The 16,896-nt window shown below is 37.3% G+C and overlaps 1 protein-coding gene across 6 annotated transcripts in view; it reads right to left on the bottom strand.

The window, feature by feature from the left end:
• Window positions 1–4: 4 nt before the first annotated feature.
• Window positions 5–16,896, bottom strand: part of LOC138003308 (Golgi-specific brefeldin A-resistance guanine nucleotide exchange factor 1-like) — a 59,276-nt gene continuing 42,384 nt past the window's right edge. Inside the window, exons 34-41 of one of the 6 annotated variants that reach the window (XR_011123484.1) lie at window positions 15,264–16,608; window positions 12,904–12,968; window positions 8,877–8,998; window positions 2,762–2,897; window positions 1,860–2,047; window positions 1,146–1,200; window positions 802–822; window positions 5–276 (exon numbers count right to left, since the gene is read on the bottom strand). Coding sequence is in view for 1 of the 6 variants with exons in the window: in XM_068849309.1 (XP_068705410.1) it covers window positions 16,175–16,608 (434 nt within the window). In the remaining 5 variants the exon portion in view is untranslated. Of the gene's footprint in view, window positions 277–663; window positions 1,201–1,859; window positions 2,048–2,761; window positions 2,898–8,876; window positions 8,999–12,903; window positions 12,969–14,569; window positions 16,609–16,896 lie in introns of those variants that run through there. The other 5 variants (XR_011123483.1, XR_011123482.1, XR_011123485.1 and 2 more) reach the window with 5 other exon arrangements.

Raw genomic sequence — 16,896 nt, 5'->3', positions numbered from 1 at the left:
CTTGAGACTTATATATTTATATACACACAGATTTTTACATAAATGACACTTATATTATACCAAATTTTCACAAAAACCCTAATTCAGACTTATATTTTATATACACAATTTTTTTTTCTTTTCCTCAAAAACACTTATATTTACAAATATATAGCAAAATACACCAAAAAAATTTTTTTCACAACCATCCAACGCAAAACACCCCACAAATGTCTATTAATAAAAACTGAACTTTATACATAAAATTCCTATGCAAATCTTTACATAGCAATTAACCTGCAACAAAAAAAAAATACAGCAAAATTAATAACAACCTTTACATAAAAAAGAACAAATCCAAACTCACATATTCCCCTGAATTAAAATGCACATTGATGACAGAATAACACCAATTTTTTCATACACTTAGTACTGAAACTCCAAAAGACAGATCTTATAGACAACAACCACACAACTAGAACATTTTCTACACAAATTTCAGTTAGTGAATGTACAAACCATTAATTAGTTACTAGTTATGCTAACAACAACAACAAAATGTACATATTAAAAAGATAATTTTAGATTTACATAATGTAATTGTTGACAAAAACCTTTGCATGAACAATTACATTATGTAAATCTAAAATTATCTTTTTAATATGTACATTTTGTTGTTGTTGTTAGCATAATTAGTAACTAACTAATGCTTTATACATTCATCAAAACAACAAATTGCAACTCCCTGGAAGTTCTAAATAACAAAGAAAGAAACAATACAAACTTAAATGAAGACAAAATCTCGTGAATCACACATCTCACCTGTACAAATAATTCCACAAACTTAATATGTTCAAAACAAACATCAATAAATTAGTCCTTAATTAATTGAAAACTTCCTACTGACAAATTCAGAACAGTACAACATAAGCAACAACGCACACAAAGAAGACAGACCCTGGGAACGAGGTTGCATAATCCCATCACTGGCTACATATTCCAAACAGGGGTGAAAACAGATTACTTGTATGCTTCAATGAAACTTACACAGAAACAAAATACCATAATTATAGAGGTTTCACATGGCACCTGGGTCAAAATAATGTGCTCTCTAATTATTATTATCAACACAAAGGCCGCTTCTCCAAACTTGGCAGATAACTTACCTGGCTTTCAATGTTCTATATTCCATGAAACAATAGACTGAAGAATAACTTGGATCTGTGGAGTGAAAAAAGTCATGACCCATTACAGACAATAATTAATGTGCCTTCAAATATAGGTATTAACCAAAAAACACCTTACTACAGCTGTATATGTACATCAAATTAATTAGAAAAAAGCACTTGCACAAGAGGAGCATGGCATCATCGTCTAGCACATCTTTCAAACAAGGCATGAAGACAACTGAGTCAGTCTTCAAATAACCAGGGACATCTGCAATTGGTTAGTCTTCTCGGATAACACGTATCACAGCCCTGTGCAACATACATGTAAACAGCCCACGCACTGTTCACAAAGAATAGGGCATGGATGCTCAGAGATACTACTATAATAGCTACATTGAGCAACTTTAAAATCCAACAGTAATAACAGCATGGGAATGGATATACAAAATGCAAGGTTCAAAGTCTGCAAGCCCAAATCTCCTAACCCTAACAAGTGTCTTTTTTTAACTCATTACAGCCTTAAAACTTTGGTAGCTCAGTGTTTAGTTAAATTAACACGATAGCTTTGAAATCCAAAGAAAAAAAAGAATTGATTTTTTGGGGGCACTTTAAGATGAGATAACAAGGATGATCCTTCACTTAATCTTTGTCAGCAATTCATCTCATCTGTTGCTCATTGATAAATTGTTCAAACTATATAAGTCTGGCTACCTTTAAGTTTGCAGTTCCTTCCAAAAATTCACATGCTGTTGTATACTTCTTGGGGGTCTGGATCTCCAGCCGGCATTAGTGACTTGACTTTCTGCCCTCTCAGCTCCAAGATACATACAATTAATGCATTGTACAATATCAAAGCCAACCAACATTAATAATGGGCTAGGTGCCTTCGTGCCACAAACCTGTAAAGATATCACACAGGAAAACAAGGTTTCGATGATCTTTAAGAAAAATAGTAAGGAGCAAAATATTCCAAGCTTCCACGGAATCCAAATTCACAAGTAAGTGTTCTCCCAGGGAGCCGTACACTATAAATACTTAATATAATAATGTTAAAATTACAGTCACTGTTTATAAAAACTCTTAAGTCTTATCATGGAGCATACATATACCCAGACAGTATCCTTGTCCTTGTAGATTATTCCTCTTTGCAAACTAAAGAATGCGTGGATTTTGCAGAATAGACTTCCTTTCTGGAATGCTCTGCTGACACAAAGTCTAACTGTATAGCTCTAAAGTTAACAGGTCAAGCTGACTGAAGATTCTGTAAAGAGTCAATTTAACATCTCAAAATTGCCAAGGGTCTTAATAAAGTTATGAAATACGACCTCTTAGTCATACAGTTAATTCACTTGGGTGTCCATACAAAATTGGTTTTAATACTACAGTGCAACTCTCTGTGATACAGTTAGAAATGTTCATGCCACTTTGTCAACAAAAATTAACTAGACATTAAATCAAAATATATCTCTTTCCCTGCATTTAGCGTTGTTTTTAGATCTAATTGGCCTACATGTACCGGTACATCTAAGTGATTACTTGATTTTAGTTTTATAAATTAAATTCAAATAAAAACTGCCATTATTTGACCTGAGGAATTACTCTAATTTGTGTACCTTAGCATCACAGAGATTGGAAGGTTCTAGTGATCTAATCCACCTTTTCAAGGCAGAGTAGCCAGTGCTGAGAGGTAAAGTCCTGACAACATTATGGTAGATGGGAGAAGACAGCTGAAGCTCCTATTCGAAATCCCTGTGAAAAGGGATTATACATGGTTAGCTAAAACAGAACAATTAATCTACCCTGTCTTTTGAAATACCTGCATTTAGTGTGTACATGTATTGAAATCAAGAAATGAGATTGAATTAACGAGTGAGGATGCCAAAAATGGGAACCTCTTGTAGACTACAGTTGTGTACATGTATGTAAATCAAAATTACTAGAATCATCCTTAGGCTAGTAAATGTTAGCTGAGTAAATAGTGTATGTTAATGTACAGCGTAGTTAATAGCAGTTGTTATAATAAAAATTTGTAACATAATAATTATTGTAGGTAAGGTAATCATACTAATCAAGAGTGTACATGTAGGCAGTAAAAATAGCTCAAGTTTCCTCAACTCCCCAGCACTTAATATTTAATGAGCCAACTCTGCCATCACGTGCTGGATCGGACATGAACAAAGGCAGATACATGTAGACAGCATAAAATGGCACACTGACCACCGCCATAATTATTGTCAGAACAAAACTCCACACGTTTTGCAGCCCAACAGAGGCCCCATAAATGGGATGCAACAACCACAGGAAACAACTCCTTGTACGCAATTGACAAACGCTTCTGACTAGAGGACCATTCACCAACAAACCACTCATTATCAAAAATGGTGCCATATCCCAGTGCACCTGCGGCATCTGAAGAGACATGAAACTACATGTAGACTGGTAAGGGAGCCCACTGTGGGGATAGCAGGAAACTAAAACCATCCCAAGAATGGAAGAATTCACGCCACCAGGAGAGGTCTCAGCGGAAATAGAGTGGTACCGGTAAAGTGTGACGTCACAAATATTAAAGATTATGAAATTATGGGATTCATTAAGATATTCAGAAAGTACATGATGAAGAATGGTCACTTGCAAAAAATCAGCATCTTATTGCAGTTTGGGAATGAGATATTGGCCCTTTCATGCTACAGTGACTCCATACAAATCCTTGTAATTTTGTCTTGGTTCTAAACCGTTACTCAAGCATGGAAGGGCTAATATCTTACACCCCATATTGCAACAATAAGCTGATTTTTGGCAAGTGGCCATTCTTCATCATGTACTTTCAGAATAGTTTAGAATCCAATTGAAGCCTTACACTACTGTAAAATTGATGTTAAAAAAGGTTTAGAATCCAAGCTTTCGCCAATCTACGGCATCATCAGGGATAAGAAAAAATATTCCGCGTAGGGCTTATATACAGATGTAAAGTAAAAATGTGTGAAAAGTGAAAGAATGTGGGGGTAAAATGCATAAGATAAATAAAGAGGTATGAATATGAATAAAAACGAGTGGTATGATCTAATGACCGAGTGTAAAGAAGATATGCAAAGTGATTTCTAGAATAAAAGGTCCGCGAATTCACTGCATTCCTCTCGGGAGTTCATGATAGGTTTGTACTTTCGTATGTAAAACGCTTCGAGCAGTCGTAGATTTGCGGGATCGTTTTCTAGTACAATACTCTTAATTTCAATGCCTTTGTAGACTTTGTTTTGGCACTGAGAGAGGTGTTTCTTCACAGAGGAGTTGTCATTGTTCAGGTGTTCTCTCACACGATTGTGGATAAAGCGTATAGTGCTCCCGATGTAATGCTGGTTGCAGTTGTTGCATGTGATTTGATAAACAGCATTGCATAATAAGCACAAGTTGGTGCCGGAGATAGGGCAATTGGCCCTCATGCATGTCCATTCTTTGTTGTTGTGAGAGAGGGCTCGTCTGAGAGTATATGATTTGTGCGCGACCCGAACTGGTATGCCCTCTTTTCAGAAAATGCTTGTGATTCTGTAGTTTAGACATTCAGGGATATATGGGATCTTCAGGTGTTGAGAAGTCGGGGGTTTTCCTGGTGGTTCTGAGAGTGCTTAGTTTTGTCTATGATGCTTTCGGGATACCCATTGAGACGGAGGACGTCGTCAAAAGTATTTTGATGCTTCCTGGCTATCGTTTTGGTAGAACATTTATCTTCGATGTGTTTCCGCTCATTACGAATGAAGTTTATCTTTGATTTTTTCGGTATCGCTGATTGGTGGTGAACGAATATTGGTTTCTTTGCTGTTTTCTTGTAAAATTCAAAGGAGCTTTTGCCATCTTTGCAGATGCTTACTTTGAAGTCAAGTAGTGATAGTGATAGTTTGATCAGGATGGAAGTACAGTTCATGCTGAAGTTTTTCCACATTGATTGGAGTAACCCTAGAAGGAGAGACCAGTCCACCAAACCTGACGCAGCTGCATCTTTACAGAAGGCGATGTCATAGTGCAGCCAAGCCTTCTCAGGGAACTGGCGGGAGGTCTTCAGGATGAGGAGTTTATACTGTGTCATGTCCTGCCACCTGGAAGGATGAGCACTGCAGAGAATCCACGAGTAGACAGTGAAAGCTTCAGTCCATGCTACTATGTTGGTGATCTCTTGGATTCGATTTTTGGAAGAAGTTACAAGAAGTTTCCCATCCAGATAAGTTTTACGGTTCTGTTTCCTGCCCTTTCAGATTCTCGGCTAACAGGTCAGGGAAACAGGGAATGAAAAGCCCAACGAAAACGATGATGTTAAACGCTGGGTAGAGGTGGACAACGCAGAATTACCTAATGTGCAATAAGTGGAGACAAAGGAAGGCACAAAGATGTTACCTGTGGATGAACCTGATGGAAACGACAGCGGTGGAGAACTGGCAATGGAAGTAGATGGGATTGAAGTCGCGCTCAAAACCAAGTTTCCTGCCAAAAAGCGTGTCGCTGAGCCAGAAGACGTCGAGTGACTTTGCAAAGCCACCAAAATCTGAGGTAATGAATCGCCTAAAGCCTGTGAAAAGGCCTGAGTAAGATCCTGCTCTGACAGGGTGAAAGTAGGAGCCGTGGTCACTGGAACTGCAGGAGTCAATAATGAGTTTGTACCCGAAGATGGCGGAGCCAAAGACGAAGGTTAGTCAGAATCCAACATGGCGGCCACACTGTTGTTTGTAGAACACCCCGGAATACGAGTCATTTGAAACGCCCAGTGGAAGAAAAACTCGCGGTAAAAAACAAGAAAAACAATCTTGAGACAGCCTCCAAGGAGTCCCCATGCTCAGGAAAACGCTAATGCTCAGAAAACGCTGACTAAAATGGCAACAAAACTGCTACAACACCCTATGGACCAAGAACACGAAGAATCCTGGCATGTGCGCATATCTAACAAACCGCTGACCATGAAGTTAAAACTTGTGCTCCTAGTTATTAACTCCGTTAAATTGCATTTAACTGCATATAAAGGATCTCACTTCGAATTGTAAAATATTTTTTTATTATAGGAGTCCATTTATGTCTTGTTTGCGTTGCATAATGTTTGCGAAATAACATGGCAGAGGACAGCTCCAACGAGTCATGCTCCATTAACTACATTTTATGTAATGCTGTTGTAAAGCTTTATATACCGGTACATGTAAGAAGAAAACAGTATAATTTTATTATAAAACATGGCATATTATGCAGATCTCAGTACAGTTTTTGCCAAACCACTCCACTGAACATGCATTACTTGATAATAATAATCTTTTCCAAATGGTCTGGATAGCACAAGTGTTACTAATATTTTTAAAAATACAACCAAACTTTTGAGTTTAAGGAACATGTTTCGATGTTTCAAATATCATCTTCAGCCATAGTGAGTGTCACATTAAAATTTTTACAAGATAATTCATATCTACACATACATGCATCTATCAATACAATTATTCTTTGTAGATTAAATTCAAACAAACCAACAATATTATAGAGAACACAATTGACAAAGCAGTAAAAGTTTAAAAGTGTAATGCTAAACTGACATGATCAACTTGTTTGTTGAGTTCGGGTTTCAACCAACTTTTTGATTTTGAGTTGATAGAAAGAAGTAGCATTATCAATAACTTAAAGCAAGAAACATCACAATTATCCGGAAAGAAAATTTCATCTATTATCAGCAAGTATTGCAAGGATTTAAATGTTAAAGTAATAATAATTTCTCTCCATTCAAACTGTGCAACATTTTTAGTCCAAAGGATTTCATTCCGGATTATCTCAAATCACGTGTTGTATGCCTACATGTATTTACTTGTACGGGCAAAATGTTATTGCACAAGCTTTACCACTATGGCATACGAGGTACATGTATTATTAACAACTGGTTTCAAGCGTACCTGTGGTGTCTGAAAAAGAGACAGTAGTTTGTGGCCTTCCCCAGGGGTCTATTCTAGGGCCTCTATTGTTTCAGACTAATCTTTTATACATCAATGACAACTATAAAGTTTCATCAAAAACTGAACTTCTTTTTATTTGCTGATGACACTAAATCTGCTATTTGCAGACAAAAGCTTAAATTCTCTCGAGATTGCCACAAACAATGAATTAGCTAATGCCTGCGATTGGCTGTTAGCAAATAAGTTGATTTTAAATATTAAAAAAATTGAATTATGTGATATTTCACCCTCACCAAAGAAAGGGTGTATCCAATTTTAATCTTGAAATATTAAATTTTTGATCATGAGCACAATGTGTTTAAACACCTTGAATGCAAGAAATTTGTTAAGTACTTTGGGGTGTTAATCGACAATAATCTCTCTTGCAAAAAATCATGATGATGACATTGCACTAAAAATAAGCAAAACAGTTGGTATAATTTCACGTCTAAGACATTTTCTCCCAACTAATATTATTCTTAATATATATCGCTCCTTAATCCAACCATTCATCTCATACGGCCTCTCAGTATGGGGCAAAACCTCTAAATCGACCTTTTAAACCTAAAAAAAAGCTATAATAATGCTTAATTTATTTCCATAATAAAAGAGATCATGCCATTCCTTTGTTCTTGTGTTCTAATATTCTTTCAGTTGATGTGCTTTATTTAATTTAAAATCTATTTCTCTCATCATGCATGATATTCACAGAAAAAATGCACCGCCTAACTTATTCGATCTTTTCAGTCAAGTTGATTCTGTGCACTCATAATACTCAATCAACTAATGGAAGTGAATTTTACATTAAATTTTCAAGACTGACACAACAGAGCCACTCGTTTTCACGACGTGGGTGTAAAATATGAAATGAAATCCTGGAAGCACTTATAAAAAAAGTAAAATTCCTTTTAAAAAATGTCTCCAGAAAGGACTAATGTGAATTAGTTCATGAGGATACACATGTACTTACGTTGATATCCACACCCTAACTAAAGACTTAAACTCGCTGCACTCAATTTTCATTAACCAGACATCACTGTTAAGATATATTTAAACACTATAACGTAAATAATCACAATGTTTCAAGTTATTATTTCTAGCACAGTTGTGTTAACTGATGCCATTTAATGTACATGTAGCTTTAATTAACTTTTTTTTTGGACTTCTATATATATTTTATTCCATGGTGGACATGTAAATGTTACCCGCCTATATTAGCCTTTGCCATTTGCAGGCCAGTGTATGTCTTTCTTATTGTATAAGTGGATTTTAAATACACTTTGAAACTTTGAAACTTTATTGTACAGTACTTTCCTATGGTGAGGTTTGTAAGTCACTGGTCAAACTTTTACCATCCAATTAAGATCCAATGAATACTACTTCGCTGATGATGATAGTGACAAGTGATGTAGAGCATGCAATGCTACACAAGACTTTTAGTTCCATAGTACATGTACGACATTCTTCAGTGAGCTATGCTGTTTTATGTTATGCTGCTGCTTAAAAAAAAAAAACAGAAGTTGCTCTAACAGTGTGTGTTTGTTTTGTGCTGTTGCCTTTCTAAGAAAATGTTCATCAGCTTGAAGAATGAGCTCATTGTTGAGGGTTGCCCTTAAATTAAAGCTATTATCCAAGGACAAAACCTTTATTATAATAAAAGTATTAAAACCTTTCACACCTACAATGCAGTTGTTTAATGCTGCATTAAAATAACTTAAGACTTCCCAAAATCCTCATCTTCCCCTTTTGAGAAAACAACAAAACAGTTTTAAAGAAATACCTTTGACTTGCATTTCATCTGCCATGTTGTAGTACTGTCCTGTTGTAACAATCCTCTATGATTGATCAGCTCACATCATCTGCCATCTTTGATCATGTGGGCAGCAGTGCATTGTGAAGCTCCTGAGATAAAACAAATATTGGACAGGATACCACTAAACACTATATAACATAAACAATCACAATATTTCAAGTTATTATTAGTAGTACGTTTGAGTTAACTGATGGCATTTAATGTAGCTTTAATTAACTTTTTTTTTTGGACATCTGAATATTTTATTCCATAGTGGAAACGTAAACACTACCTGCCTAGATTAGCCTTTGCTATTTGCAGGCCAAGTGTATTTCTTTCTTATTGTACATGTATAAGTGTATTTTTAAGTAAAATATGAAACTTGCAAGCTTAATTGTACTGGGCCTGGTTGGTCAAAAGCTGATTAATCGGCTTTCAAACAACAGCATCCGGTCACTTCGTTCCATGGTCAGTTCGTTCCAAGTTACAGTCAGATCCTTTCACAAAATACTCACAGATAGTTTGACCCCTAAACCCAAACTCAGGGTTTTCAATAAGAACTTTAGAATTCAAATGTACTTAGCGAATCATACAGCTTACACCAAGTACTGGACTGCTCCCTCAAAAACGTGTGTGATTGATCTTTGATATTGACAGGGAAACCAAAGTCGCCTCCAAAATTACTCAGAATTCAGGCCTCTCTTTTGTTTTTCATGAGAAAAACTTTCCAGATCCAAGGTTCATGTTCTTTGCGAATGTTTCTAGTGTTATTTGTAAAATTTGGGGTAACTTCCAAGGAAAAGTAGGCGGAGACTTAACGTGCATTAGACAGCGAATTTCGCCGGCCGGTCTTTGTTTTTCCCAGTACTTTCCTACGGTGAGGTTCATAAGTCATTGATGAAAGTTTTACCATCCACTTAAGATCCAATGATCCAATGATGTAGTGCATGCAATGCTGCACAATCTTGAGTGTTAGTTCCATAGTATGACATTCTTCAGTGAGCTAAGCTGTTTTACATGTACATGTATGTTATGTTGCTGCTTAAAAAAACAGAACAAGGCTGTAGCTAGAAATTTTCGACTGGGGGGCAAGTTGTTACAAGGGTCTAGATATTTCGTCAGAAGTAAACATTATTTAGTCCAAGTTTAGAAAGACAGGTACTTTTAGAGGTTAAGGTTTTGTAAATTACTGGCTTTACCAGCAATTTCTGTTTACCCAATAAAGCTTTTTTTAATATTATTATTATTATAATAATATTATTAAACTATTAAACTATTGATGTATCGCTAACTAACAGATTAGTCCATGATGTCTCCAAATTGATTGTCTGCCCAACACTCCAGAAAGAGACAACATTAATTTTTTTCGAATATTTTTTGGGGGGCAACTGCCCCCCTTGCCCCTCTGCTAGCTACGGCTATGCAGAAGTTGCTCTAACAGTGTGAGTTTGTTTTGTGCTGTTGCCTTTCTAAGAAAACGTTCATCAGCTGGAAGAATAACTGCTCATTGTTGAAGGTTGCCCTTAAATTAAAGCTATTAACCGAAGACAGAACTTTTTATAATTGTTATTAAAACCTTTAACACCTACAATCAGGGTCAGCCAGAGGGGCGTAGTGGTATACCAATATACCCGAAAAAAATTCGCCAAAATACCCAAAATTCATCCAAATATACCAAAACATTAATGAAAGCATTGTATACTGTATACCTGAAATTCAAAGAAAGTGATATACCTAATACCCGTATTTAAGCTGCAATATACCGTATACCCGATTTAAAAAGCCCATGTATACCGTATACCCAAAAACCCTGGCCGACCCTGTTCAATGCAGTTGTTTAACGCCGCATTACAATAACTTAAGACTTGCCAAAATCTTTATCTTCCCCTTTTAAGAAAACAGCAAAACAGGTTTTAAAAAATACCTTTGATTTGCATTACGTCATGTTGTAGTACTGTCTTTTTAAGTTGTAACAATCCACTATGATCGACCAACAGTCATTTCATCCGCCATCTTAGATCATCCGGGCAGCAGTGCATTATGGAGCTCCTGACGTTGGCCTGGGGCCCATTTGTCAAAAGTCCCGATAACTTTTCGGGCTGTGAAAATGCCAACCGCTTGCTTTGGAAAGCCGATTTTTTAACATGTTTTAAGGGTAACAAAAAGAAAAATGGCTGTGAAGCTTGACGACTTAAATCCTCTCCGTTCTTCAGATACAAAGGGAATTGTGTCACCCGAAAATGGCCCGTAAAGTTTCGGGACTTTCGAGAAACGGACCCCAGGCTACCACGCGGCATTTTTTCACAACTGCCATTAAGGACGGTGCCTACTAATTAAAGATATTTTTGCCCCGGTGTGTGATTATGCAGAAACTGTAGATCTTAACAAGTGTTATTGAAATCCAAAAAGAAAATTGGGGGTAACCACGCATTTTTCAAAGATAATTCATGAATAATATTTGTAAAAAGCTTTAAAATACAAAGCAATGTATGGCGTTCTTTCTCAAATTGAAGCTTAAATTATCCCTGAAAAATGCATGGCTACCCCCAATTTTCTTTTTGGATACCAAGAGTACTCACTAAGATCTACTTTCTCCAGATAGTTTCAAACCGCGCAAAAATATCCCTGTTTTAGTAAGCATCACCGATAGGAAATCTGAGTGTGTCGACATGCGCAGAACGTATGTGCAATAACAATAGTAGGCACCGTCCTTAAAGCAGAGAACCCTTTGATCAACTCCTCCCAGGCAACAAGGAAGAGCTGCATTGAAAACCGATATTCAGCACAGTACTTTTTTCTCAAAAACTTCCATGAGGATCATTAAGACCTTAACAAATTGTCAAGAAAAGATGCATTTCTACTTCATCTTTAAATACCAACTTCACATTTGGACCCCTTGTGGTTTTTTTAACGAGAACTTCTAAACAGTGTTTACAAATTCTGGATTTCGCAGCCATTCATAGGTTAGGTCACTGAGCAAACAGCTGTAAAATGGCCAATTAATAATTCATAAACCTAACAGCCGATCAAGACACCTATAAAACGTCACGTGTATGACCTTTAATCGTATAAAACACTCTTAGGCCCGGTTCAAATGCCGAACTTTTCATGTACCAAATATAATGCAAATGAGCAAAAACAAGAGATTTTTCTCATTTGCATTAGATTCGACACATGAAAAGTTCGACGTTTAAACCAGGCCTTAATAGCCCTTATTCACGATAGCCACCATGCTGGTTTTTAAATAATTTGTCATGCAAATTAGCCATGTGTTATGCTGGGGGGGGGGGGGGGGGGGAAACAATATGTGTGGCTAAGATGTTCGTTATAACTTCTTGAACTTGTGTTGTTTGCCCCCTCAGAAATGTGTGGCTAATTTGCATGATAAAGGCAAATCTAACATGGTGGCTATCGTGAATAAGGTCTATTAGAGGTCTTTACATACAGGATAATAATGACGCCCCGCTTGTTTTTTGTATGCTAATATCTTCCACTCATAATTTGAACCTTTGTTCCGACTTCCGAGGGACACGCTTTTTGTGGAATGTTTTTGAAGCCGTTCAAAAAAGCTCGCAGCATGTGTTTTATCGGGTCTAAAAACACTCGGCCACACCTCAGGTTAAACAACGAGCAAGAGGTTCTATTTTTGAGTAAAAATGATGATAGTAATTAATAGACCTTTTTGCAGATACGGTGGCCATTTTGTTTTCTATTGTTTCAAAAGACATGTATTTGCCCCCTGGGCATCCCATAATATCTATTTGAAACAATAGAAATCAAATATGTTTCTACCATCATAACGGCTCAATGCACTTATTTTAAAGTTTATTTTTTGATTTAAAAAGTATGTTAATGAAAGCTTGCAGGGGTCCTGTATTACATTACTCTCAATGGTGTTGTTATTAAGATGTAGTACCAGATTTCAAGAGCAACAAATTAAACAGTTGTAAAAGCAAGCTTTGCACTACCAAAGGAAACAAAGACACGATAAAACGAAATATTGTTGCTAAAATACCTGTTAGGTTTTCAGTGTTGACCACGTTGTTTCGTTTCTCCTGGAACAATCGGCCACACCATGATCTGCGTTTAAACGGAAGGTGGGACCACAACATTAATGTTATGTCACTCCATAATAAAACATTTAAACTCACTTATCATTTCTTCGAAGGAAGAACCATAAAAACGGTTTTAAATTCTGTTCGTTCGTTCCACCCTAACGTTCCTTGAGTTGGAACGTGGCACAAAAACACCCACATAATTTTGAGCTAATTGGCAATTTAAATTCAAAGCCCAGAATATGAATTCTTCAACCAGGTTGATTCCTTTCAAATGCAATTTTTAGGTTCTTTGGTACTTTTAATTCCAGATCCAACTTATTTATTAGTCAAATGATTAACATTATTTCCAAACACGAAGATCTATTATAGATAGGCGAAGATAGAGATAAATATAATACGACTCCATCTTTTATTTCCCCTCTCTCTCTCATCTTTCTCTCTCTTTCTATTTTGCATGTTACCTCATTGTTTTATTTAAAAAAGAAGGAAAAAGTTTACAAATCTTTGTAAATTCGTAGATATCAATTAAATAGTTTACGTTTCTCTGGAAACAATAGAAAAAACTCCCTAGCCGTGTGGCCGCATAGAACCTTTCGCTGATTTTCAGCGCAGCTATAGAGCGTTTTCACATGACATCACGGCGGCCATGTTGGTGTTCCAAAACAAAGAAATGGCGGCCATGATGGTGTACCAAACTAATCCTCTGGGAATTGAACTCCATTTTTATGCAAATACTTTCTTTTGTTTCAGCAATCCAATATGGCTGCTGGTCACGTGAGTGAAAATGCTCTATTTGTTAACCCCAGCTACAACCCCCACAGTCTGATATTCGTGTAGACTAACACAAGTCAGTTTTAAGCTCCCCTTCTCCCTTTATGAACGAATCGTTCTCTGTGAAGGTAAGGAGCCTGGTCACGTGATTGGAGTCCATGTTCTTTAACTGAAGGAACTGAAAATATTTGCAGACGAATAGCGTTTAGTCTTCGGAGAATGTGAATAACACGTCTAATGCGACAAACAACCTCCTCGCAAAGACGCTGAACATTAGTGTAATAGGCCTTTTGCAACTGACGATCACATGGTACAAAATCCGCCATGCTGGAGGGCAAGCTCATTATTATTCCCCCACTGGGTCATTAAAACAAAGGCAAGTCAAGCTTGACTGGTTCAGGTCTCTTATTATTAAGCTCATTATTATTCCCCCACTGGGTCATTAAAACAAAGGCAAGTCAAGCTTGACTGGTTCAGGTCTCTTTGTTTTAATGTCCCAGTGGGGAAATAATAATGAGCTTGCCCTCCAGCATGGCGGATTTTGTACCATGTGATCGTTAGTTGCAAAAGGCCTATTGTTGATGGGGAATTTTAGAATGGAGTTAGAGTTTCCCGGTATGAGCATGGGCGTTAGCTTTGAAGTTCCAAATTTCTCTGAGTGCGCATGCTCAGAAGTCACAGTCGTACTCCAATCTAAAGACTACCGTAATAGACCATATTCGTAGTCTCAGTTATGGACTGGAACTAGCTTGCAATGCAGGCTAATGCGGGGGAATGTATTAAAGAGTATTTGCATTAATTTTAAGAGATTCCCCCGCATTAGCCTCCATTGCAAGCTAGTTCCAGTCCAATACTGAGAATACGAATATGGTCCATTGCAAAATAAACAAACGAGGACGGGAGAAACTATGACGAATTTTAACTTTTAACAAAGTTGCTTTTTTACATACCTTCATACATTCAAGATGGTGTGTCAAAGATGGCCGCCGTTGAGAACAAATTAGGTGGGCCTTAGTAATCTGACGTCACCAGGTCAGAGGAGATAGTTTCTGTTATCATGGCCGTAATGTGGAGTAGGGAGAGAGAGGGTGGAGAGGGAGGGGGAAGGGGGGTGGGGAAGAGGAGACAAAGCAAAGCAAATTTTACTTTCCTATTTAAAATACTCAAACAGCAATGGAGAATTTTTGGCACGACAGAGTTCACACTTCAGAAGTATCCCAGATTACCATCCAAGCATTACAAGATTAAAATTTCATAAATACATTTCATAGTGTTCACACTTCTTTTCGACCTCATCTGGTCCACTGATCAGTGTGAAACGGGTCCTGTAACTCCGTAAACTGTAAATTTAATAATAAAACAGGGGCGTCCAATTGAGCGGAGTGGTTTTCAATTGAAAGACGTAAAAACCCAATTGATTGTTTAGATCAATCGAAAAGTGGTTGGCACTGAAATTAGCCAATCATAATGCAATGCAAATCCATGAAGCTGATGGTAAGCGATGAGAAACGTGTGCAAACAAATCGCATTATGCCACAGATCGTACCGTACTCTCGAGGAAGAACTGGAACCAGCATAGAAAGGAGGCGAATGCAAATGAGGTTTTCTTGCATGATTGTTCCAGTTTATCCCGGACAATACTTTAAGTCTCCTCCCGGATTGGCTGAGAATGAAGCAGGGAATTTCTGAATAAATCACAATCCACTCGGCATAAAACTACTGTATAGAAAGAAAAAGTGAGTAAAAGACACGCTCCATCAACCAGAAGTGATGTATTTAAGATTAACCACTTACTGCATGATTTAGATACTTGTAGGACAATTTAAGAGGGGGAAAAGTCATTCCATAATTAAGTTATGCTACGAGTCATCCCTAGGCATCAATTAAATATTACCCACAACATTTGAAATGAAAATGTCTATGTTCAAAATTATTATACGCATCACCTTTCACCCGGCATTGAATTAATTGAAAAATATATTGTCAAGTTGCTGCAGTGAGCAAATTATGAACATAAAATACTCAAAATTCATTCAGTGAAAGCAAACTACGACATGTATGCTTTTCTTAGTGAACATAGCACGCAAATCGGTTCCAATTATTTCACTATTAGGCATTGAGGCTATGCCAAATTTTGCATGAATAATCTGATATGATAATTCTGTTGAGGATTACGAACTGGGAAACTTCCTTTGCTATTCGTTATTTTCTTTTAAAGACACCATTAAATTAAAAAAGGTCAGTCATTAAGCGACAAAAGTCCTGGGCAGCTATCAAGTCACGCACTCCTCCTTAAAAGACTGAGCCATAATTTGGAGAATAACCTTAATTTATGCTTGGGAAGGAGTATACATTTGAGGTCTTCGAATAGTTAAATTAAAAATCAATTTTTCATTAATTCACATCATCGGTGCAGTTCAAGTATTTTTGGTATCAATATTTAAAACGGAAAGACGTCTAAATGTCTTGTATCGATGCTTTGGTTCTCGGTGATGACGCTTCACTAGCCGCTGACCCAAGTTTCGCTGACTCGCAATCACATTTATCCACACGAGGCTCTGCTTTGGACTCTTCCAATGGTTTAGAGGTTGGTTCAGTTGATGTGGAGGACAGAGAGCCCTGAGGTAATGAAAGCGGAAGAGATGAAAGCGCAGGACTGGGCGCCAGTATGATAGGGACTGAACTGGGCCTCATGTTGTCTGCTAAAGAACCGAGGCTTGTCGGAGAGCTGCTCCTATTGGACAAGGAAGGCAAAGGCGGCTGCAATACCACACAAACTTGTTGCTGTACACTGCCTTGAAGCGACGTAATATTGCTATTTACATTGCCTCCCTGCTTCACAGGCACAGAGGAGCGATCCATCTCAGACTTGTCTGGTTTCTCCAGTTTATCTGCCAAGAAGAAAATAAACTTTAAACATTGGTTGATGTAGTAATGTATGCATAATGAGTTAAACTGCAAGCGGTAAGTTTGAAATAAATAAGACAAAGGGAGCGCACCGCTTATTTTGTGCTCTTAAAACCTGCCAAGCAGACTACTGATCTCCCACCCGGAACACAAAAACTATATACGATTGAAAGTGTATCACGATAGTCTTTTTGGTTACACCATCAGTCGTTCAATCAGGCCCGACTTACTCAAGCAGGGTTAACGCTAACCAGCGTTAAATACCATGGAAA

This window comes from Montipora foliosa, chromosome 5 (assembly GCF_036669935.1).
Source record: "Montipora foliosa isolate CH-2021 chromosome 5, ASM3666993v2, whole genome shotgun sequence".
In the NCBI taxonomy this organism is placed as follows: domain Eukaryota; kingdom Metazoa; phylum Cnidaria; class Anthozoa; order Scleractinia; family Acroporidae; genus Montipora; species Montipora foliosa.
This window is presented reverse-complemented; position numbering and strand designations above follow the sequence as displayed.